The 25,118-nt window shown below is 35.1% G+C and overlaps 2 protein-coding genes and 3 long non-coding RNA genes across 7 annotated transcripts; 2 read left to right on the top strand and 3 right to left on the bottom strand.

The window, feature by feature from the left end:
* Positions 1–3,267: 3,267 nt before the first annotated feature.
* LOC108193139 (profilin) lies at positions 3,268–6,064 on the top strand. The gene is made up of 3 exons (XM_017359662.2): positions 3,268–3,540; positions 4,699–4,836; positions 5,619–6,064. The coding sequence occupies exons 1-3, from the start codon at positions 3,409–3,411 to the stop codon at positions 5,751–5,753; spliced, it is 405 nt and encodes a 134-aa protein (XP_017215151.1). The 5' UTR covers positions 3,268–3,408; the 3' UTR covers positions 5,754–6,064.
* A 1,818-nt stretch (positions 6,065–7,882) lies between these two features.
* Positions 7,883–9,086, top strand: LOC108195196 (uncharacterized). The gene is made up of 2 exons (XR_010285246.1): positions 7,883–8,339; positions 8,750–9,086. It is a non-coding gene; the product is annotated as an uncharacterized LOC108195196 (long non-coding RNA).
* A 1,595-nt stretch (positions 9,087–10,681) lies between these two features.
* Positions 10,682–13,870, bottom strand: LOC108194246 (protein IQ-domain 26). Of its 3 annotated transcripts, none has more exons than XM_017361183.2 (4): positions 13,578–13,870; positions 12,226–12,647; positions 11,527–11,733; positions 10,682–11,432 (listed from the first exon to the last, which is right to left on the bottom strand). In XM_017361183.2, the coding sequence occupies exons 2-4, from the start codon at positions 12,625–12,627 to the stop codon at positions 10,887–10,889; spliced, it is 1,155 nt and encodes a 384-aa protein (XP_017216672.1). In that variant the 5' UTR covers positions 12,628–12,647; positions 13,578–13,870; the 3' UTR covers positions 10,682–10,886. The 3 variants fall into 3 exon arrangements, with proteins under 3 accessions (XP_017216672.1, XP_017216670.1, XP_017216671.1); XM_017361181.2 differs by having other exon boundaries at positions 13,462–13,590; XM_017361182.2 differs by lacking the exon at positions 13,578–13,870 and adding an exon at positions 12,822–13,427.
* Positions 13,871–15,662: 1,792 nt separating this feature from the next.
* LOC108195649 (uncharacterized) lies at positions 15,663–16,821 on the bottom strand. The gene is made up of 3 exons (XR_001801557.2): positions 16,791–16,821; positions 16,516–16,565; positions 15,663–15,887 (listed from the first exon to the last, which is right to left on the bottom strand). It is a non-coding gene; the product is annotated as an uncharacterized LOC108195649 (long non-coding RNA).
* Positions 16,822–22,505: 5,684 nt separating this feature from the next.
* On the bottom strand, positions 22,506–24,621 carry LOC135147699 (uncharacterized). The gene is made up of 3 exons (XR_010285472.1): positions 24,592–24,621; positions 24,317–24,366; positions 22,506–23,688 (listed from the first exon to the last, which is right to left on the bottom strand). It is a non-coding gene; the product is annotated as an uncharacterized LOC135147699 (long non-coding RNA).
* Between the last annotated feature and the right edge of the window lie 497 nt (positions 24,622–25,118).

The following is a 25,118-nucleotide window of genomic DNA, read 5'->3' as shown; positions in this document are numbered from 1 at the left end:
GTACAGACATATATTCTCTTGTAGCCATTGAGTCAGAACTGTTTTCTTGATTAACTCCAGATTAGCAAGCGTGCCCCTCGATAATCTCCACTAATCCCTGAAACTAAACACTATATTCCTCAGCACATGTGCTCCATCGACGTATATTCTTCTTTTCTATCTTTTCCTCTTGGCCGGCTACTTGTTTACAGTAAAATTTTAATCCGACATATTTATTAAGTACTAATCGAGCCACGAGTTTCTTCTTCCACATTGGGGATAGAGTACTTTAAATTAGAAGATGTCACACACATTTGGGCACAGATATATTTAATTCAATAAGATAACAATAGATGGAGTATACTATTCTGTTTCGGTTGCAATAATGGATGCAGGAGGATTAGAAATTTGCAGACGGTTTCTAAATTTAGAAATTTCTGTTGCATAATAATGCAACAGATTAGGAACCAGTGGATCATCGTAACAATCTCATGACACAATCACACCAAAGTCAGGGGACTCAAACTCGACGCCTCTCAGAAACTAAAAAGATAATGATATTAGTAAACAATAACATAAGTTACGATGGCCTCAGAGTGCAGATGCACAAAAAATCTGGTCTGCAAGGTCTGCTCCCGGTTTAAAAAAGACCGGGGTGATTAAGAGGCGGGGCAGTTCAGATCCTTCTAAGGGAGCCGTGTAGGACAGGACTCAACAACTTAAACAGTTGTGATAAATCATATGCGTGTGATTAAAATATTTATGAGGATCATGTATTATAGTACTTCTTTTTGCTAACGACAGCTACATGGAAGATCGAGGCTGAATCAGAGGAGGACCCCTTCATTTTCTTTTCAACAGCCAACAACTACTAGTCTGCTACATGTAGTTAGAGCAAGTGGTTCTTCATTAATTATGTGAGCCTCCATGACTGTTTAACATGGACACATCTTTGTAGTCAGACTTGCTTCCCCATCTGTCCTGTTACAACAAGATGTTTGATTTATCATCGGATCCTTAAATAAGTGCATAGTTAGCCTGATACTCATTCCCGAGGGCCAAGCTAGGAACGCGCAATGAGTTTGGAACTAGTAATATGTAAAACAAAAAATTACACCTTGTCGATTCTGTTTCTTATTTTAGTTGGTAATTTGTTTGCATCTGCTTGTATATGACTTCTAGCCTGTGCATTCAATCTTCTGTTAAGACTTAACGAAAAAGATCCAAGCTACTAATTCAGTATTTGTACTTTTGTGTTTGTGTATGATCAGCATGAGCACATAGATATAAGACAATCTTCTTGACCAAATCAGAGAGTTAATTTATTCGCATCTATGAACTTTTTGCATATAAATAAGCTCAATGTGCAATCTTTAACAAGTACCATTTCAAATAGTACTAGTTCTGGAAATATATTAATCTTTCACAAAGTAAAAATCAATAGGCAATGGAAAAGTTTGCTCTTCCACCAAGGTTCGTTCTATTAGCAATGTTAATGGTGGTCGTAATAGCCTTTCCTAAGCCCTTGTTCTGTGAGGCAACTCAGCTGTTGCATCGAGGTACACACACACAAACACACACATCTGATATTTTTTTGATGAAGATATTAGGTACATTGCATGTTTGAAATTCTTTTTTCCTCTTTTTCTTATTACGTCGAAATCATAATTTATTTATTTTTGCAGGCCTGCTGCAGAGTGGTGGAATTATATGCCCCGATTGTGTATGTTGTGAAGATCCAAGGCCATCAGTGCGTCGTACCTCGTGTTGTGCTTGTTGTTCCACCCCCACTGCTCGTCAATCTGATAAAGGATTAAAGGGAGCTGGTTTTTAGCTTGATTTTAACCTGCTTATAATCAAATTGAAACAGTTTCGTGGTTTTAACAGATTTCACAAAATCTGTTCATCGACATATGTTTAAGTCTGTTAAGCTTGCCTCAAAATTTCATTACAGTTGCCTTTGTTCAGTTCGTGTTGGTGAGCTAGGATTGATGTCATTCATGGTTGTTCTAGCTTAATTTCAGTTGTGCAAGTATCAAATTGTAAGCACCAAGTCGTTGTAATGAATTTTAAGAACTTGTTGATCCTAAAATCCAAGACCTGCTCTGATACCACTTTTTAGGACCCAAGAGTTAACCACTACACTAAAACCACCAAAGCTTTAAACACTACTCTTGATACATGTACTTATGACGTAACTATAATATTTACAGTGTAGCAGTCAGCGTCACGGTTCGAGTTAAGGAAATGCTGGACACCCGACATTGATACCGTGTTAAAGTCCGTGGCAATGGGAGAAGATCATGCAAAAAGATTAGCAATCGGTGTAGTTGTATAATGCGAAGAATCCTTGATAGAATTTAACTAAGCATCTCAGCTCCTGGTTCCTTAACGTAGATGCCTTCAACTGATCGAAGCAAGTGAACGTGTAGTAAAAGTTAGTGGAAAATCTTACATGAGGCGTGCAGGAGCAGATAATAAAAATGAAATAACGTGGGGTGGAGAGAAATGAAAGCAACACGATATTTTGAAGCTCAAGGATGATCACAACTTGTGTGTCAAATATTAACACTGACAATCTTCACAAAAAACCTGACAACTTGGTTGGTTCATAACTTAAACGCACACCAAATTTTCATAACCATATACTCCATGCTACTAAGGATTGCACCACCCGTCTCTGTCATCCTTTCAATCCTTTATTCGACTCTGGCTCATCATATCTGGTGAGTTTTAGTAAAATTAGTGTTTTAGAAAAATCAAAAAGTTAAACATAATTGATCTAAAATCCAGTAAAAATTTAGGTGTGATTGGTTGATCACATGCTGGTTAAACTTTTTATAAAAAGAAAATTAAAAAATAAATGTGATTGGTCTAAAATTTAACTATGATATCTGATTGGTTAAAATTATTTTAAGGGGCCGTTTGGAAACATGCATTTCATTTGAAATATGGATTTCAAATGATAGGATTTGAATTGTCATTTCAAATTCTCAAATTTATATTAATATTTGAATGTGCGGATTTCAAATGAAATACAAATCCAAATTCCCAAACAAGTTATTTGTTCAAATCCAGAATTTCAAATTAAATCCAAATTTCCAAACAGGCCATAAAACTCAATCGATTAACTGAAAAATACGATGAACTTATTATAATAAAAGATATAACTAAAACCAAAATAACATAATTTTATTCCGATCTCCAGAATGTGTTATAAGAATTGGGATTTTAATATATGGAGATTATATTATTAAAGTAATAAAAATACAGTGAATATTCGAAGTGGGCCCACATGAAATACTGAGGCAAGAAAGTTCTAGCGAAAAAATAAAACAACAGTATATAACACAGTGTGGTCAGCGAGAGTCTTTGATAAATCAGATCGAATTCAAACCCGAAGAAGAAGAAAAGCGAAGAGATAAAACGATGTCGTGGCAAACATACGTTGACGATCACTTGATGTGTGAGGTGGAAGGCAATCCCGGTCAACACCTCTCCGCCGCCGCTATCATCGGCCACGACGGCAGCGTTTGGGCTCAGAGCTCCACTTTTCCCCAGGTTCATCTCATTTCTATACACACTTAATCGATTGTTAATCTGTGATTAATCTGATAATTATGTGAATTCTGTTTGTTGATTTTTTTTGTTTAATTTTATCTGTGAGATCCGATGTGGACAATGGATCTGAATCTGTGCTGTTTATTTTGATGTGTTAGCTGATTCGTTTGGATAATTTGCGAGGCTGATTTTAATCGTGTTATGTGTGTGTAAGTATATGCTCGATTTTGTGATTAGAGAATGTTGATGTGTTAAGAGCGAGTTAAGAGATTGTTGCTTGATGTATCGAATGACGAAAGCTTTGTTTTTGGAATTGAGTAAATGATTGGCACCAATTCGCTAAGACAGACACCGTGGTTTGTTATTGTTTGTTTTGATCCTGCTGTATAGTTTGTGAATTTGTGCTTCTAGTTTTACTTGTGTCTTGGAGTCGTGTTAGTTCAGGTTATGTCAAATCTGATTTTTATTACCTGTTTTGTAGTAAAGTTTGTTGCATTGTGTGATCAGAGCAATGCTTCGCAACACTCTCTACCCTAGATTACGTGTTTTTAGGGTTATTAATAGTCATTGATGTCATGATTCGTGTCGTTTAGCGGGTTTTTTTTCCGGTTAAGATTTGTCGATATATATATTTTTTTTGTTTACTATTATCCCAACATTTTGAACATTTATAAATCAGGAATAGGTGTTATAGTCTGTCTATGCCTTTTTGATGAATTGAGACTATGGAATTGAATTAAATTTATTGATTATTTATCAAATCACTTTAAATCTTTAATGTTTATTGGACCAGGGAGTTTGTAGAAGTAGTTATATATTAGTATATCAGCATTTATTTCCCGCCCTGCATTCAGGTTTCATGATTCTGATCAATCTTTGAGGCCGAGGACACCTTTTAAAGTAGGACCTAATTTTGTGTATTTGCAAATGTGTACTGAAGTAACAAATCCACAAAGACGTGTAGTTTCAGATTTGAGAGTTAAGACCCCACTACAAATTAGTGTCTAACTTCCATTTTTCTTTGTTAGCTTATGTTTATTGTTGTCGTATTAAATGCTGCCTTTCCATTTAGTACATCTATTCGCCTATGGTTTTTGTGTGTCTGTTTTTGTTGATATTTTTTTCTGACTTTTGAGTTGCAATAATTGGGTGATCTAGTTTAAGCCTGAAGAGATTGCTGGTATTATGAAAGACTTCGACGAGCCAGGCTACCTTGCTCCCACTGGATTGTACCTTGGTGGAGCAAAGTACATGGTAATTCAAGGAGAGCCCAATGCCGTTATTCGCGGCAAAAAGGTACATTCCAATACTGTATGTTATTTCATATTAGGCTTGTTATGCGGCTCATCCATCTGTCACCTAAAATTATCTAGATTTAGTATGCCATGCTTTACTTAATGCGTACATCGTAACCACACTTCTTTCACTCTTTAATTATCATATAGACACATTTTAGGTTATATATCACACATACTTCATACTGTTTTTGTTAAAGACAACGTTTTTGGCTCACTTAAATTTTATTTATGGATTTAGTTTATTTGAGAATTGTGCATTACTATCATGCTGCATTAGTACATAAGAAAAGACCTTTGTCCTGGACATATCAGAAGCATCTGCTTCATTGTGTAGATATATCTTATTTCTGATGTTAGTTTATTGGCTGATGCCCATCTGGAGTTTGCTTTATCTATATAAATTGGATATTTTGAAGTTCCTAGCTTCCATTTCTCTTGTCCACGCAATGTTGATCTTATTCTGTTACATATTGGTAACACCTAGTCACCTACGGACATATATTGGCTGCCTGTTCTTTTTAATATCAATGATTCGATAGTCCAAGCATCATCGAAAGCACATGTGTCAATAGACTCAAAACAAACAACTGACTTGACAATATAATATCAATAGTGCAGCTGTATGACTCTTAAGGCATTAGTTATTATCGAGAAAATGTCTGTAATTTGTCAAATATAAAATTCATATAAGAAATTGAAGGAAAACGTGTTTAAGCCATAAGCTGGCCTGGTTGTTTGACGGTGAACTTATTTTGATGTTGGCTCTTTCTACATATGCAGGGCTCTGGAGGCGTGACCATAAAGAAAACTGGCCAAGCTTTAGTTTTCGGAGTCTACGATGAACCTGTTACCCCAGGACAATGCAACATGATTGTTGAAAGGCTTGGGGATTACCTTGTCGAGCAGGGCCTGTAGGTCCCTTCACAAGTCATACCATTACTTTCTATAATTTCAATACATTGGCTATATGGTTTTGTTGCTTCAAGTTACATGTATGACTGAACTGGCAGTGCAGTGAAGTGTTGGCTGTAATATAACAGTGGTGAACTTGTTTGGTTTTTTTAGTTAGTGTTATGGTCTTCTGTTACTGCCCATCTACATCTACATTATAGTGTTTCAAATTGACTGATGTTACCTTTGTAAGAGTTCGGATGTCCGAAATTGGTTGTTATTTGACACCTCCATTGATCGTGATTCAACTGATATCTTATTATCTGCTTGCTTATCTGATTTGTTGCATCTATATCAGCAAACATCATGATTGTGTATGTGTAGTTTAGAAATGATCCTAATTGTGTAGGTGTAGTTCAGAAATGAATTACAATACCTACAAAGTAATGCTCATTTCTTCCGCATTTTTTTCTCTCTTAAATATTTTCAAAACTTTCCAGAGATGGTAAATTCTTAGAATATAAATATTATTTTCATCCATTTTTATATGTATATTCATTAAATATTAATGAGTCTCTTCACATTATCACCTTTTTTATTTTTTTAAAAAAAGATTCTTTTATACAATTTTCATGGAGAGTAAATTTTTGAACCAGTTAGTCAGAGATTATATGCCCTCCTGGTGAGCGGAAGAGTAATGGTTGTAAAAATCAAAAATGGTCTGTTGGTCTAAGTAATGATCGTATAAATTGAGAATTGTCGTTTGATTTATAGATTCAGAATTTATAGAAGTCTTTCGATAATCGAGAACTTTTTAAGAACTCGGTAAGAAATTTTTTGTGTTGTTTTAGCTGAGTGTGATGATAGCTGTGTTCTGCTTGCTAAAAATGTTCCGTGTATTTAATACGGCGACAAGTCATTATAATAAGGGGCTTTAGTTTTGAGTACAAGATCATAACAAATATTAATAAGATTGATATAATTTTTTTTAGTGAACATCATTATTAATAAAATTGGAAAAAAAAATATCTATCATTTAACTGAAAGGTGATTATTAGTAAGTGTTCTCATCACACTTGAAAAACCATTATAACAATTTACAAAGAGGTTGTTGGGTGTAAGGTCGTCTCATATAACACCATGAAAGTATCAAAATTACAATAGTAAATTAGTCATCAATGTTTTATGCTTATGCTGTAATTTGTTCGAGTCTAAAAAACAGTCCGGGCAGCCAGTTTTCTCCTAATCTCCTTCACAAAACATACAGTCGCAGCAAAATTATGAGTCCGCACCTTTTTAATCTACTACTACTTGCTATAGCAGTAAGGTCAGTGGGTCCAGTTGGAAAACCGTGGGCATCTTTTCTTAATACCAGGTGCGAATGTCTTAGGTCAATTGTTTCCTCCTCAGCTTATCTAAAACTTTATTTCTATATAATTATTTCATACTATAAGATACCAAAATAATGATCATAGATAAATAAAAAGATAAGATGCGGTTTGTGTGAGATGTGTGAGTAGGAAAAGAGGTGGAAGATATGGACGGTTTCCCAACTTTATCAAGCTTATCCTTTCCCTTTTTGATTCTCCTCTTTCTTGTTGTAGAATATCTGTTCATACAATTAACAATTCCCAAGTCAAAAGAGTTGCAACAACAATATTCACAAGATAATATCGAATCTACAAGATAAGACCATGTAGCAAAATGAGAGTACTTTAATAATAAATCCCGTATGATCCAGCGCTAAACAATGATGTGATAATTACGGATAAAGGAATGATGGAGAGCTTGAACGATGATCTGATCCGAACATGATAAATCACGGATGATTGAGAGTCGAACAATGATTGATTAAAACTGTTATTTTAAGTATTTTTTTTGTTATCATGTTTTTATTTCAGAATATTTTATAATTTTATTTTGAAATTTTTTGCAATTATTATTTGTAACTAAAAAATATAAATAAAACTAAAATTTTATAATTGGCTACGGAAACAAATTATTCTACTTTAAAAACATGGAAAAATTCAAAGTGGCCAATTAGTGATAGATAAGAAGCAAAAGACCTAATCCACACATTATTTTATGCATGCATGCCAATGCCACCTTTGCCATTTCATGTTCATAAAGTTCCTTACAATTTACAAAAGGTCCCCCCTGGACCAAACATCTTCTCTAACCAACTCATAAATTCTCAAGTTTATTTCACTTGCTTGCCTCCTACTATCAGAATTTTATTAGTTTCTGCGCTACAAGAAAAGCGGGTAAATTCGGCCAGAAAGAAGTTGTGAATCCGATATATATGATGATGACAATGGATCATACACAAGAACAAAGACAATTGTATCAAGATTCATGTAAAGAGTCATTGATGATCTTTTCGAGAAACTTGAAAGATGATCAGAACTGGGATTTAATTGGCAAAGAAACCTGTGATTCCGAAAAATCATCATCGATTGGAGAAGCTTCGATGAATTCGAACGGATGTTCAATATCCTCTTCATTAGACACAACAGATGATGCATCTTCTTCATGTTCTTCGTCTAATTCTGCAAATTCAAGTGGATCTTTATATGATTTATCAGACCTCATGTCTCAGTTGCCTATCAAGTAAGTCATTGCTCTGCACATAATTTGCAACTTGCAATTCGGTCACTTTGCTTTTATTAGTTATATTCTGAGAATATATTCATTCCATAAGCTATTCACGATGAGTTGAGTATTTGATCATTGTATTATCTTTATCAACTAGACAGGTTATTTCCGTAAAATGAATGTATGTTGGATACTAGATTTCGAACTTCATAAAAAATTTATTATATGCAATAATGAGTTGAGCACTTGACCATTGTACTATCTTTTATTAAACAGACTTGTTATTTCCGTAAATGAATGATGTCGATTGTCGGATAATAGATTCGAACTTAATAACATTTGATTAAGATACTGGCATGAGTTGAGCACTTAATCATTGAGTCGATCTATGTGTACTAAACAAAGTTTATACATGTGATTTTCAGGAGAGGGTTATCAAAGTTCTATCAGGGGAAATCTCAGTCATTTACTTCCCTAGCAAGGGTGGGAAGCGTAGAAGAGCTAGCCAAGAAAGAAAGTGCTTACAACAGAAGAAAATCAATGAAAGGATGCAGAAGCTATGGAGGTAGTTTGAACAATTATAAATCACACACCCTCCCAAAGCCCATCATTTCGAAGAAAAATTCCCGGGGATTAGTTTCTTCTTCGTCTTTTTCAAATAGAAGGGGATTTAAGGCTCCGTTTGTTTGACCACCGAAAATTATTTTTCGGAATGTAAACAGATACCAGAAATGAGATACATATTTTTTTTCCTTTATCAAATTGGCTTTAGTTGAAAATTGCAAGTTGATCTTTTATAATTTTAGAAAATTAAAGTATACATCCAAAAGAAGATTATACTTTTTATTAATAAATTTTACAACTTTTTTTTAGATGATATATGCAAATTTGATTACAAAAAAATATATATATAAGGACTCGAATTACCGGAAAATCTTTAAGCCTAGGATCATTTTTTGGTCAGGTCTAAATGTCAGGATTAAAAAATGAATAAACACACAATTGAGATTAAGGGACCGTTAACTTTAAAGATAATCAATGATCAAGATCAGAGTGCACCTTCAAATTCAAAGTTTAAACTTCTGATTACTGCATTAAACTAACCTCTATCCCATTTAGCAGTATAATAATCACTTTCATAGTACTAATTTGAAATTAAGATCCTGATGACGAGAGCATAGCCGTTTACAACCAACCACTAACAGCTCACTTTACCTCGAACCAAGTGTGTTTCAATAATCTAATCACATTATTTCGTGTTCTAAACAGAAGAGACAGACCACTTTAACATAGTTTAACGTCTAATCATGTGATTAGTGCTAATTTTCTATCTGTTCAAACCGCAAATCTGTAGACCTTATGAAGGTGATTTAATTATGGAATTGTAAGCCTTTCTCTGAAAGAAATTACTTATCCTCCCTTTTCCCACTTATTTACTTATAATTTTTTATTGTTTATTACAGATTTCGAAGTCTATATAAATTATAACATAGATTTTTTACCTTTTTTTTCAAAGTTTGTCGCACATTTATCTCAGAATTTATATTAAATTTTATTATTTGAATAAAATTTAAAAAATAAATAAAATAATTTATAAAATTATATAAAAGTAAATAATATGTATCCTTGACGAGAAATTAAAAGTGTTTTACATACCTTGACTTTAGTTACTTGATTTGATTTTGATTAATCAAATATTCTGCTGTATTAGCAAGGTAATTTTGAAAACGAATTTTCTATGATGTGTCATGGGTACATAATGGTCACTAACTTCTATGAAAATATTAACTTTTGATTGATTGATGGATATTAAATGTTAATGGTCTTCCGGCATTTATATCAGTTCCACCGATCAAATTAAGACATTTTCATGAGAGTTGGTGCTCAGTATCTACCTATGAGCACAGACTATAAAAAGCGTTTTGAAAAACTAGTGTCGGAGAGAGAAATGCATTTGTAGATCTTATCTGCACACTGCACAAAGCCCAAGTGTGATGTAAGCTCGCACTATAATAATCCAGTCAAACTAATTTTATTACCAATGTACCCTCGTGATCGCCTTTTGTGAACGACACTAGGAATTACAGAGGGCTGAAATGACTACTGATGACTACAAATTTCAATGGAATCTCAGCTTATGAATCATAGCAATACCCTTAATCATTGTTCATAAGAAATTTTATATTTCTGTACCTCCCTCTACTATTATGCTGATATCATGGTACATGATAACATTTTCCCTCCGTTTCAAAATATGCATGTTACTTCCGTTTTGAAATATAAGTCAGTTACGGAATCAGTGACAGTCTTAGTTCCGCAGCTGGTAGCTGATGTATAGCTGGAAATGAAATCAGAACTGAAATAAACAAACTAGTTAGATAAAATTTACAGCAAGCACTCAGCTATATTCTGTTGCTTTCATGACTACTGCTACTTGAAGAACAAAGCGCTAAAGAAGTTCATGAGAATGTAACTTCCCTATTAACTAAAATCTACTAGTATATATCCAGCCATTGACTCAGTTTCGATAGGACATACAAATTTTTCGGAACAATGAGACAGCTATCGCTGCATTTTAACACTGCTGAAGCTAGACCTCGACGCCATTATTTCAGTGAGTGACATCTTTTTTGGCCCCTGTTCTGGTCTTTGCTTAGGAGCACTGTGAGACCGCAATTTTGCTCTGAAAGACTGCGTGTTGGCCATGTAACTAGGGTGGTTTGAGTATGGCCTTAAGAAGCTGTCGCCGTATAAGCTCTTGGGCGGTGTGGCTGGTATGTTTGAGTATTCAGAGTTTGCAAATCGCGGAGTGCTATGTGCAGTTGGAAGTTTATGTTTTTCACCGATGAAATTCCAATCAAATTCTTCAAAATGTTGATGATCAGGGATGTGGATACGAGCAGGAACTGCGCTTGAAACAGGTGAACTGCTACTTTGGAAATACGGGTCTTCGCCAGAATCGGATGAAGATGTTACAATCCTGCGTGACCTTGATCTCGTTGTGTCAATTTCAACGTTTTTGGGGCTTTCGTCAAAGGCAGTATATTTTGTTTCATAAGAAGCTGAAGACCTCTTGCTATGAAATTCATGTCTCTCCTCAAACTTCTCCTGAGAAACATAGTAATCATCAACGAGTTAATAATTAGCACAACATGCATAAGTTTTATGAAAATCTGGTTAAATAGAAGTATTTGATACTTACAATTGACTTTCTATGTCGGGTTACTGGCTGACAATGCTGATCATAGTTGAAAGAACGACGAGCCCTCTGAGATCTAATAGAGGCCTGAGCTCTGATGAGAGCTTGCATACTATAAAGAGTGGCAGCAGCTCTCTTCCTCACAAGGTAGCCTCTGACAAGAGCTTGTAGTTTCACCAGACCTTTCAGAGCCCGGAGAGCTTTCCGTGACTGGCAGTTAATCATAATTAGACAGATACCACAATCTAAACGCAGAGTCAACAAAGCAGATTCAAAAAATGATACAAATACAAATAATTTCTAGCTGACGTTTCAAATTCCTCAAAGTAATGAAACTTGAAAAAGACACAAACAGAATATAGATGCAATTACAAAAGAAGAACCTTAAATAACTTAACCTGGTGATTACTCAGAAGACTACCATCATCATTCATAGTAAGTTCTAAATTTTGAAAATTTCTAATCAAAACAGGATCATATAACGATACAAGTGCTTGTGGCCATTACAGAAAATCAGATGATTAAACTAGTAATGCTGGACAGAGGACATTTTGATATCGGAGTAAGCTGATAATTAGCACTAAGAATAAGACGTCAATTTTATTGTAATAGGATCATATATACAAACTGTCTTAAACAATCAGATACTAAAAATTAAAAAGATGGTATTGAAACAATTAAGTATAACAGACACTCACTTACCAGAAAACCTCGAAACACAGACTGAATCTTGATCGCAGCCCACTTCTCCCTGCCAGTAGCCGATACAACTCCTCTCCCTTGGCTAGTAAGTCTAACAACAGTCATTGCCGCCTGAGCTGCAGCAACAGCAGCATCAGCCGCAGCTGCTGTGGCCGCAGCAACAGCAATTGCATGCCTATTCTGCTCTTTCTCCGACTCAGACGTATAAGATCTCGACCTATTGGAATCACTTGCATAATTATTCTTCCCTCGAGTTTTATCCACAACACCGCGATCCTTAGCAGCCTTAACAGAACTCTGCCTCCTCTTATCATTCGTCTCACTTAAATTAGAATTATCGACATTTTCCTTCTCCTTCTTCTTCCCCAATAAGCCCCTCAACCATCTAGTAGCTCTCCCCATCTTCACTTTCACCGCAAAAACTAAAACCACGAAATATAAATAATAAAAATATATAAGCAGTGAAAATGAAGGAGCAAAAGAGAAGTGAGGAGGACACTTAGAATCTTAACATGTTAAGAGCAGAGAGGTGATGAGAATAAGTACAAGGTGTGGTGTAAAAGGTTAACACAAGGCATCGAATCTTAGAATAATACCTTATAGCTAAAATTTAGGTTTTTTCACTTCTCCAAGTTTGAATCTCACCTTTAATTCTGACACTACCTCGGAGAGAAATTAGTTACAAGACAAACTTGTGTCATATAAAGAAACAGATTAAACAACTCCTCTTCCAATATTTTAATACACACCCTCTCATGTTTACCAATCAACAAACCCAAGAATTTGCCCATAAGACCTCAGTTTATAATCAGTGTTCTAAAAATCGATCTAAGCAGCCACCTAGAAGCTAGGCAACATGAAATCACTCGGACTCGACCTAGACAGTGAATTAGGCCTTTTTTTTCAAAAATGGGTTCTCATTCATAATTTGTACATCCTAACTATCATGTACAACACGTGTTCTAGAAATCGGTCTACGCAGCCACCTAGGCGCTACGAGTTGGGCAACATAAAATCACTCAGACTCTGACCCTAGATGATGAGTTAAGCGTTTTTCTAAAAATAAGTTCTCATTTATAATTCGAACATCCTAACTGTCGTGTACTCAAAACGAAAACCCGAGAATTTCAAAAAATTAGGGAACCAAAGGAAGTAAGCAACTAAAAACCAAGGAGAAACACAAACAGAAACAGATCAGGCATAAAAACAAAAGCACATTCATGTAACAGCCCTTACACTTCCATCCCAAGAACATGCAAACTACAGTACACCACAACTGCAACTACAGTCAAGAATCTAAACGAGTAAATGTTATCAAAAAAGGAGCAATGATTACAGAGAAATATGCTCACCTTTTTGAAATTCAAAAAAAGGTAGGTGATTTCTGAGGGAGCCAGAGCTTAAAAAAGTTAGTAGTATTTGGTTATGTTTGGGGCCTGCATGGCTCTTACATAAATCTCAGCTATCTCTATCAAACTCAAATAAAATATGAGATTGAGACAACTGATAATGTGGGTCTTCTACAAAGCTTATGATTGTTCACTGTACGCCAATCCTCTGGGCTCAATATTTATTGCATTTCACCAAACTAGTGCTCGTGGGGATGCATTTTTTGATATCATATTAATGTTGAGAGATCTCTTAAAATATGGTGGCAAAAGATAAAGGAGAAGAGGGTTTTGTTGGGTTTTTAAGCTGATTATGGATAAGAATTTATAACGGCAGAGAGGTTTTATTCGGGGAATTGGTAATCCAGATTATGAATATGGTAGTGTATATTTATGGTCGGTGACTATAGATCGATTTTTAATTTGAAATGTAGTTCTCTTTTGAAAAATTAAAGGCGTAAGAGAATCGGAGTCGGAGGGATTTTCGACGGACATATTACAAAGTTACCAATCGCGTAGTAGTTGTTAAGATTCAAAATAATCACAAATTCCGCTAGAATTTTATACTGACAAAATCAAACAAATAAATAAGATGAAATCGAAAGATATGATTCAAATAGATTTGTTAATCTCTCAACCCAATTTATCAAACTCGAGCAGAATAAATACGAGCGAAGTTACAGAATTGTACACCTAATTTACAATTCTAAAATAAAATTGCTGCAGAGTATTGGAAAATTTTGAATCAAGTATAGGTTCAATAAAGTATTTAAATTACTCGAATTTAGATTTAATATGATTATATTCTATAAATTTCAATATGTTATAGTTGATCGTAATTTTACCAAAATCTAACGGAGTTGATCGTAATAAAAAAAAATCTAAGTAAAAGTCAGCGTAAAGTTTTCCAGACCTTTAGAATCTCATAGATATTTAAAAAGTTTCAAATAATAGTAAATAATAAAAAAATTCAAATAATATATGCGTTTCTCGGAAGTTTCGTTTAGTATTACTGAGAACTCTAAATCTTTTTACTCGTTTTTTATTCACCGACATGTTTGTTTGTACAAAAGTTTTGGAAGTCTGGGGAGATAGTCAAATCTTAAGAACCTTCTTTCTTCTTTTCCGAACTCTTGACTAAATTTGGTTAAGGAGTATCTTTTCGCCTTTACAGTAGCACAGTACTCTTATTTTCCATCCATCGAAAGCTGGCACCAGCTTTACCGAACCCTCATATTTTCATATTTTTAAGTAATTATAAATGGTTCAGAATAGCTCATTTCTTTTCGGGCAGGAAGGTTAGTAATATTATTATTATTAACACGCTAATAAGGGATAAATTAACAGAAAAATATAAATAAGTCTTTCTTTCCTGTCGAAAGGAAAAAATTATAAAATAAATCATATTTTCATTTTGAAAATGTGAGATCACTATTTTCCGAGGAAAAATTGTTGATAAATTAGTCTCTCACTAATGAATAATATTTTTATATATTAAAATATAAGATATTATTAAAAATAAATTAATAATTATAAAATTTTGATATTAGTAATTTAATGAAAGTTTAATTTATACATGTAGTCAATATATCATGGCATGGAGTAAAATGGTACAACACATTATTATTGTATTTATCTGTTTGTTTTTAGAGATAAAGTAAAACAAACCATTTTCAAGTTGTGCCTACTGGCTACTACCCTATCGTGTGTCGAATTGTCAATCACCGGCAAATTTGAAAATTTTATCATCCTGCAAATTAATGATTATCTTTCCATGTGTTACATGTTTGTACACTTGGTTGACCGGATTTATTTTTTTTTACGAAAGTTGACCGGATTTATTATTGGGGATGTTTGTTTCCGGTTTAAAAGTCGGATTTTTAGTTTATAAGTTACAAGCAATTATTTGTGCCGTTTGTGTAAAAAATTAAGAAGCACTTATAAAAAGCTAGGAATGATAATTTTTGTTTCAGGGCTTCTGTGTAACGCCCCAACCCGCATAACTTAATAAAAGAAGACTTACTACAATAATATTGCGAATTCATCATAAAAGCAATAGCATTTTTTTATTTTTTTCCAACAAAACCATATTACACACATATAAAGTCTACTTTCATTCTTTAATACAAACCATACTCGTGTCATTACTAGGTGACATATAACAAAACATATAACTAGGCCATCCCCAGGTCAAAGTAGCCATATGTACATCATCCAGGCAAGATTCTGCTTCAGCTCGGTCCCCCTTCTACTTATTTTTATCTTTACCCTTGCCTGCAACATAAGAAAACTATGAGCTACTTCGCTCAGTAAGTAAAGTAACTGAAGATAATTTAACACACAAAAATAATCCAACAGGTATAAATGCATTTCATCTTATCTTTAATCTTTATGAATCCTGACACATTTAATTAGTGCACCATGTTCAACACAATTGCCTGCAGGGCTTTCTTATAACATAATATCCCATGGGAAACCTCCTCAGGCGCCATTACCAACAGAGTGGCTCGTTGTATACCTTATTCTATCGTTGCCCCGTCGAGCTCAAGACCTAAGGCGGCCTTGCTCTGTGGTATCTGATCACATAGATCTTAACAACATAGAGGAGGCAAGATCAATTCATATTCGATAATCGAACCTGGCCTGCCCTTAAAGGGCTACCCTTACAAGCCTACAAAAGGCTTAATAAAAACTTTATCTTATCTCACAGTTACACAGTTCAATTAAACCATCATATTCTCATTTGATCACATGCATAATTTCATATTATATGTTATCAAAATTTCCCGATAAATATACACAGCCAATCACGTACTACAACCACTTCAATCTTCACAAAGTAACAAAATTGAAGGACAGATCAAACAAGTAATCTTGTGTTGCAGTTAAGTACTTTACTTACCTCGGGTCCAACTTAAACGATAAGATGCTTTCAATCAAGGTCACAGTCACCTAAAATCATACATATTTTCCTTTGTCATAAATCATTCTCTATGCCACTTACAAAATTTATAACTATCGTTCAGTTAATTAAACCATAATTCCACCATTAAATAAATTAATAACTACTTATAATAATAATATTATACGTAGGATCTAAAAAGTTACTAAATAAAATATTGAAATATTATTCAATAAAATAAGCAGAAATAACAACTACTTAAAAGAAGTAGTTACCTCAAAGCTGAACTTAGCTTTTACTCCTCCTCCTACATTAAAGGAGGACTTCCCTCACTTTATATGGATGAGAGTAAACCCCTATTCCTCTATTTATTCGATGTGGGACATTTGATTTAAGTGAAATAAACCACAAGCAACAAGTGCACTCATGGCAAATACCCTAACAAAGTGTTGTTTAGGGGTGGCAATTTCGGGTAATGGGTCGGGTTCGTGTCGGGTTGTCTTACCTGGTCCAGTTTTTGGGTCAACCCGAACCCGACCCGAACCCGAAATGGGTCGAAAATCTCAACCCGAACCCGACCTGTTTCATACCCGATTGACCCGAAAATGACCCGTTTTGACCCGAAATTTATTAAAAATTAATTATTTTAATTATATTTAATTATAATATATTAATAATAATTTAATAAGATTATATGTGACAAATATATTCTTAATATTTTATAAATATATCATAAATATATGTAATTTTAAAATATAAATATATATAATTAATATAATATATTTATATATAAATATTTCGGGTCGGGTTCGGGTACACTGGGTCAACCCGAACCTGACCCGAGTTTTTCGGGTAAAAAATTACCCGACCCGAACCCGACCCGAAATGTAAAAACCCCGACCCTAATTCGTATTTTTTCGAGTCGGGTTCGTGTCGGGTTTCGGGTCGGGTCTGATTTTGCCACCCCTAGTGTTGTTGCCTTAGTTTGACAATGCCCCCGCCAACTCATTTGCGCAACCGACTATCCATTATAAGGTTAGAAGTATTAGATATATAGCAGCCTATTATCTATAAACAAATCGATGTGGGGCTATAATACAACTTGAAAACTACATTGCAAAAGTGTGCTTTCTAATTCACTTGCTAGCCTTCCCATAGTTCAATTTATAGACACAAGTTCATACTCTTTAATCACTCAAGTTCATATTCTTTTTATCACCTGTTGGATCTCAGGAAATAGATTTATTATTATAAAGCATTATTAATAATCATGGGCGTTGAAACCCAAGCCTAAAAGCCATTGCTCTTGTGTACAACACTTGGGAACCTTTCAAGTTTAAGTAGGCTCCTTGAGCCTAGATCTCCTACACCTTTCCGATGTGGGAGGAAAACTTAGTTCCTTTAAACATTTTCTTAGCATATATATAGGAGTTACAGTTCCATTCATCTTATTTGGTCTCGATGTGGGATACTAACTCAAAAACTTTCAACCCACTATACACAACACTTAAGTTGTTTATTATGCTAGGTAAGAGAGGACTAATTAGAGCTATTCTCTTTTAACCAAGCTTAGTAAAAATTCAGTTTGATTAAAGAACATGGACTAATAGAGCAAAGGCTTTAAGTCCATATAAACTTTAACTTATTTTATAATGGGTTGAGAGTCGCCCATTCCTTCTTCTTCTCGATGTGGGAAGTAGAGAAGAAAAGTTTCAAACTTGGAAACTTACTTATCAAGTCCATTATGTTAAAGAATTCAACACCTCCATATACTTATATAGATATGTGGCTAGCACCTCTATCAATTTGTCTCGATGTGGGACAAAATACCAATACATTAAATTTAAACTAGCACTTGGGAGTACATAACAAAAGCTTGTGCTTTCATTTATAGATTAATGATCCATCTTTGCTCACATTCTCCCCAATGTGGGAAGTGAGCCAAGTCCCAATTACACAATCTAGCCCCAATACCCTCCATACATTATATAGTGCAAGAAGGGGTTCCCCTCTTATTTCTAATCAATGTGGGACAATGGTCTAAATAACAACACACAATATTACCCTAATATTAATAAAACATGTCTCACATAGTCAATAAATTTAATCAACGCATATCTCAAACATTATTGTAATAATATAAAATATCTCATATTTTATTATATAGTCAAACCTGGATATTACAAGTCTCCCCACCTTATAAAAATTTCGTCCTCGAAATTTGTTATTGAAATAACTCTGGGTACTTAGATCTCATTTCATCTTCTCGCTCCCATGTACTTTCTTCTATTTTTGAGTTCCTCCACAAGACTCTTACTAGTGAAATCTTCTTATTTCTAAGCTCTTTTTCTTTTCTATCAAGAATTTGCACAGGCTTTTCCATATAGGTCAGATCTTGACTTAATTCCAAAGGTTCATAGTTAAGCACATGAGATGGGTCGGTCACATATTTTCTTAATAACGAGACATGGAACACATTATGAACCTTTTCTAATGATGGAGGCAAGGCTAATCTGTAAGCTACTTTTCCAACTTTTTCGAGTATCTCAAAGGGACCTACAAATCTTGGGCTTAATTTTCCCTTCTTTCCAAATCTCACTATCCCTTTTACTGGTGCTATTTTAAGAAATACTTTATCTCCAACCGAGAACTCAACATCTCTCCGTTTTGGATCCGCGTAGCTCTTTTGTCGACTCTGTGTGGCTAACATTCTCTCTTTAATTCTTTTAACCGCTTCTGTTGTATCTCTGACCAGCTCAGGGCCAAGATAATTTCCTTCCCCCATTTCATCCCAATGGATAGGAGATCGACACTTTCTACCATAAAGAATCTCGTATGGAGCTGCACCAATTGACGCTTGAAAACTATTATTGTACGAAAATTCTATTAGTGGAAGGTACTTACTCCATGAACTTGAGAAGTCAAGAACACACGCCCTAAGCATATCCTCTAATGTCTGAATCGTTCTTTCACTTTGACCGTCTGACTGTGGATGAAAAGCAGTACTAAACTTTAATCGGGTACCCATGGCTTTATGCAAACTTTCCCAAAACTTAGAAGTAAACCGAGCATCCCTATCAGAAATTATTGATACTGGCACTCCATGCAATCTAACTATCTCTTGAACATACAATTCAGCTAACTGATCCATACTATATGTCATGCGTACTGGAAGGAAGTGTGCTGATTTTGAAAATCTATCAACAATAACCCAAATGGCATCGTGCTGTTTAAGAGTCTTTGGCAATCCAACTACGAAATCCATGGTGATCTCTTCCCATTTCCATTCAGGGATCTGTATTGGTTGTAATAATCCAGCTGGCCTTTGATGTTCAGCCTTAACCTGTTGACACGTTAGACACCTTGCAACAAATTCTACCACATCTTTCTTCATTCCTGGCCACCAATAATGTATTTTTAAATCGTTATACATTTTGGTTGTTCCTGGATGTACAGAGTACGGGGTACTATGAGCTTCCGTAAGGATTTCTTTCTTTATCTCTTCATTGTCAGGAACACATATTCTATCTTTAAACTTTAAGCTCCCATTTGTCGATATCTTAAACTCTGTTGCTTTACCACTTTCCACTTCACCTCTTCGTTTATTCAACTCATTATCTTCGATTTGACCTTGCTTGATTCTCTCGAGTAGTGTTGACTCGATACTCATTTTATCCAATCTACTGGTAATCAATTCAATTTCTGATCTACTAATATCCTCTTGAAGAGGTTTGGGCAATGACCTCAACACTGATAAGTTACCATAAACCTTTCTACTAAGTGCATCTGCAACTATGTTTGCCTTCCCTGGATGATACATGATCTGGCAATCATAATCCTTGACTAATTCCAACCATCGTCTTTGTCTCATATTCAACTCCTTTTGAGTAAAGAAATACTTCAAACTTTTATGATCCGTGTATATCTCACATCTCTCTCCATACAAATAATGCCTCCAAATCTTAAGAGCAAATACAACTGCTGCCAACTCTAAGTCATGTGTAGGATATCTCTTTTCATAATCTTTTAGTTGCCTAGATGCATAAGCAATAACCTTACCATTCTGCATCAGTACGCATCCTAAACCCTGTTTGGAAGCATCACTATAGATAACAAATCCTCCTGATCCTGACGGAATGGTAAGAATTGGAGCAGACACTAAACGTTTCTTTAATTCTTGAAAACTCCTTTCACAAGCATCCGTCCACTCAAACTTATGACTCTTTCTAGTTAGTTGTGTCAATGGGGTAGCAATTTTAGAAAAGCCCTCGACAAATCTTCTATAGTATCCTGCTAATCCAAGAAAACTTCTCACTTCTGACGCATTCCTCGGTCTACTCCAGTTGCTCACTGCTTCAACTTTGGCCGAATCTACTGAAATACCTTCTTTTGATACTATATGCCCTAAGAAAGTCACTTTTTCCAACCAAAACTCACATTTCTTAAACTTGGCATATAACTTCTCTTCTTTTAACTTTTGTAAGGTCAATCTCAAATGCTCTTCATGCTCATCTCTAGATCGAGAGTATACCAAAATATCATCTATAAACACTATCACAAACTTGTCAAGATAATCCTTAAACACTCTATTCATGAGGTCCATAAATGCTGCTGGAGCATTGGTTAGTCCAAACGCCATCACTAGAAACTCGTAATGACCATATCTCGTTCTAAAAGCGGTTTTGGGTATATCTTCTTCTCTTATCTTTAATTGATGATACCCAGACCTTAAATCAATCTTTGAAAATACCACAGATCCTTGTAATTGATCAAAAAGGTCGTCGATTCGTGGAAGGGGGTATTTATTCTTAATGGTAACCTTATTTAACTCCCTATAATCGATGCACATTCTCATGGTTCCATCTTTCTTCTTTACAAACAGTACTGGGGCTCCCCAGGGTGAGAAACTAGGTCTAACGAATTTCTTTTCTAATAGTTCATGCAGTTGAGTTTTTAACTCTTTCAGTTCTGCGGGGGCCATCCTATAAGGTGCTTTAGATATTGGAGCCGTACCAGGTATTAAATCTATTTCAAACCGTATTTCTCTATCGGGAGGTAAACCTGGTAACTCTTCTGGAAAAACTTCTAAAAATTCTTTAACTACAGGTATCTCCTCGGGCTTATTTCCTACTACGAGATTAGTACCTAACACATTTCCAAAATAACCAACACAACCGTCTTGTAACATTCTCCTTGCTTGTATAGCTGAGACGGTAGATATCATGTTATTGGGGAAGTCAGCAACAAACTCAAATTGATCCTCCTCAGAAGGTTTAAACATCACCTTTTTGTTTTTACAATCAATAGTAGCATTATACTTAGATAACCAATCCATACCTAGTATCACCTCATAGTCATACATCTCTAAGACCACTAAATCAACATACAATTCGTGGTTATCAATACATACAGGAACCGCTCTTAACCATTGATTAGAATATAATATCTCTCCAGACGGTAATATTGCACTAAACTCACTTGATAACTTTTCAAAAGGTCTTCTAAGTCTTTTCAAATAATTCATAGACGCAAATGAATGTGTGGCTCCTGAATCTATCAATGCATAAGTAGGAATGCCATCAATAGTGATATTACCTGACACCACCGTATTGCTAGCATCTGCATCTGCTTGCGTGATAGCAAAGATTCTGGCATTAGTCTTTGAAGGCTCCTCCTTCTTCTGCTCATTTTTCCACATCAGACAATCCTTGATCAGATGATCCTCCTTTCCGCATTTATAACACCTCCTTATTGCTGCTTTGCATACCCCGAAATGACGTTTTCCACACTTTTGACATTGTGGCCAAGGTTGTTGCCCCGACTTGTTGTTTTGTGGTTCACCTTTAAATCTTTTATTTGGATCAAATCTATTCTGAGATCCTTGACCACCTCGTTTGTTTGAAAACCGATCTTGATCCTTATTAAATGGAACATCCCTTCTAGGCATTGTAGTAGAACCCTTCACCCTCATTATCTTTTGTTCCCTATGTTCAGCTCTCAAAGCTTTTTCAACTGCTTGAGAATAAGTGAGAGGCCCAGTACGTCCCATGTCAACATCTCTAGCTAACTCTGGTTGTAATCCCTCAAGAAAACGATTCACCCTACTAGCCTCAGTGACCACCAAATCCGGTGCAAACTTAGCTAATCGATCAAACTTTCGAGCATACTCAGCAACCGATAGACTCCCCTGGTACAATCTACTAAACTCGTTTACTTTAGCACTTAACATAGCTTCACTATAGAACTTCTCGTTAAAAAGGGTCTCGAAATCAGCTCAAGTCATCTGACTAACGTCACGTGTAAGCTTAACAACATCCCACCAAATCTTAGCGTCTTTCTTTAACGTATGCACGGTGCAAGACACCTTTTCCCTATCATTTAATTGCATAAACTCAAAGATATCTTCTAGGGAACTCTTCCAATCTAGTGCTTCTAATGGGTCACTGCTACCCTCAAAAGTAGGTGGGCGTTGTTTTCTAAATCTCTCATATAAAGGTTCCATCTGATGTAGGGGAGGTGGTGGAGGAGGTGGGACAGCTTCAGCATTACGTCCTTGTCGCAACTCTTGAGCTAACTTCTCAATCTGCTCACCTTGTCTACGAATAATTTCTTGTAATTCAGCTAATTCCCTGACATGCCTTTCTCGGGTGGGACTATCACTAGCTTCAGATGTTTGCCTTTCAGCCATCTCTTTCTACTCAATAAATCATACAATTTAATTATTTATCTATACCGAGTAGCATATCAACATATAGGCAATTGAACCAACATATAACTAATAAATATAAACACTTACTACCGAGTGAAGCATTTCCTTCCTTGATGTGTACATATGGCCGGTCTACAGAACCGCTTTAAACCTGGGCTCTGATACCAAACTTGTAACGCCCCAACCCGCATAACTTAATAAAAGAAGACTTACTACAATAATATTGCGAATTCATCATAAAAGCAATAGCATTTTTTTATTTTTTTCCAACAAAACCATATTACACACATATAAAGTCTACTTTCATTCTTTAATACAAACCATACTCGTGTCATTACTAGGTGACATATAACAAAACATATAACTAGGCCATCCCCAGGTCAAAGTAGCCATATGTACATCATCCAGGCAAGATTCTGCTTCAGCTCGGTCCCCCTTCTACTTATTTTTATCTTTACCCTTGCCTGCAACATAAGAAAACTATGAGCTACTTCGCTCAGTAAGTAAAGTAACTGAAGATAATTTAACACACAAAAATAATCCAACAGGTATAAATGCATTTCATCTTATCTTTAATCTTTATGAATCCTGACACATTTAATTAGTGCACCATGTTCAACACAATTGCCTGCAGGGCTTTCTTATAACATAATATCCCATGGGAAACCTCCTCAGGCGCCATTACCAACAGAGTGGCTCGTTGTATACCTTATTCTATCGTTGCCCCGTCGAGCTCAAGACCTAAGGCGGCCTTGCTCTGTGGTATCTGATCACATAGATCTTAACAACATAGAGGAGGCAAGATCAATTCATATTCGATAATCGAACCTGGCCTGCCCTTAAAGGGCTACCCTTACAAGCCTACAAAAGGCTTAATAAAAACTTTATCTTATCTCACAGTTACACAGTTCAATTAAACCATCATATTCTCATTTGATCACATGCATAATTTCATATTATATGTTATCAAAATTTCCCGATAAATATACACAGCCAATCACGTACTACAACCACTTCAATCTTCACAAAGTAACAAAATTGAAGGACAGATCAAACAAGTAATCTTGTGTTGCAGTTAAGTACTTTACTTACCTCGGGTCCAACTTAAACGATAAGATGCTTTCAATCAAGGTCACAGTCACCTAAAATCATACATATTTTCCTTTGTCATAAATCATTCTCTATGCCACTTACAAAATTTATAACTATCGTTCAGTTAATTAAACCATAATTCCACCATTAAATAAATTAATAACTACTTATAATAATAATATTATACGTAGGATCTAAAAAGTTACTAAATAAAATATTGAAATATTATTCAATAAAATAAGCAGAAATAACAACTACTTAAAAGAAGTAGTTACCTCAAAGCTGAACTTAGCTTTTACTCCTACTCCTACATTAAAGGAGGACTTCCCTCACTTTATATGGATGAGAGTAAACCCCTATTCCTCTATTTATTCGATGTGGGACATTTGATTTAAGTGAAATAAACCACAAGCAACAAGTGCACTCATGGCAAATACCCTAACAAAGTGTTGTTGCCTTAGTTTGACAATGCCCCCGCCAACTCATTTGCGCAACCGACTATCCATTATAAGGTTAGAAGTATTAGATATATAGCAGCCTATTATCTATAAACAAATCGATGTGGGGCTATAATACAACTTGAAAACTACATTGCAAAAGTGTGCTTTCTAATTCACTTGCTAGCCTTCCCATAGTTCAATTTATAGACACAAGTTCATACTCTTTAATCACTCAAGTTCATATTCTTTTTATCACCTGTTGGATCTCAGGAAATAGATTTATTATTATAAAGCATTATTAATAATCATGGGCGTTGAAACCCAAGCCTAAAAGCCATTGCTCTTGTGTACAACACTTGGGA

The sequence above is a fragment of the Daucus carota genome, chromosome 7 (assembly GCF_001625215.2).
Source record: "Daucus carota subsp. sativus chromosome 7, DH1 v3.0, whole genome shotgun sequence".
NCBI classification, from domain to species: Eukaryota; Viridiplantae; Streptophyta; class Magnoliopsida; order Apiales; family Apiaceae; genus Daucus; species Daucus carota.
This window is presented reverse-complemented; position numbering and strand designations above follow the sequence as displayed.

Bases quoted from the DNA above. Each gene is read 5' to 3' on its own strand.
- LOC108193139 (XM_017359662.2), top strand. From the start codon at position 3,409: ATGTCGTGGCAAACATACGTTGACGATCACTTGATGTGTGAGGTGGAA. The intron at 3,541-4,698 runs GTTCATCTCATT...TGGGTGATCTAG, and splicing joins AGAGCTCCACTTTTCCCCAG to TTTAAGCCTGAAGAGATTGC. The intron at 4,837-5,618 runs GTACATTCCAAT...CTACATATGCAG, and splicing joins CCGTTATTCGCGGCAAAAAG to GGCTCTGGAGGCGTGACCAT.
- LOC108194246 (XM_017361181.2), bottom strand. The intron at 11,734-12,225 runs GTAAGTGAGTGT...ATTAACTGCCAG, and splicing joins CTGTGTTTCGAGGTTTTCTG to TCACGGAAAGCTCTCCGGGC. The intron at 11,433-11,526 runs GTAAGTATCAAA...TATGTTTCTCAG, and splicing joins CCCGACATAGAAAGTCAATT to GAGAAGTTTGAGGAGAGACA.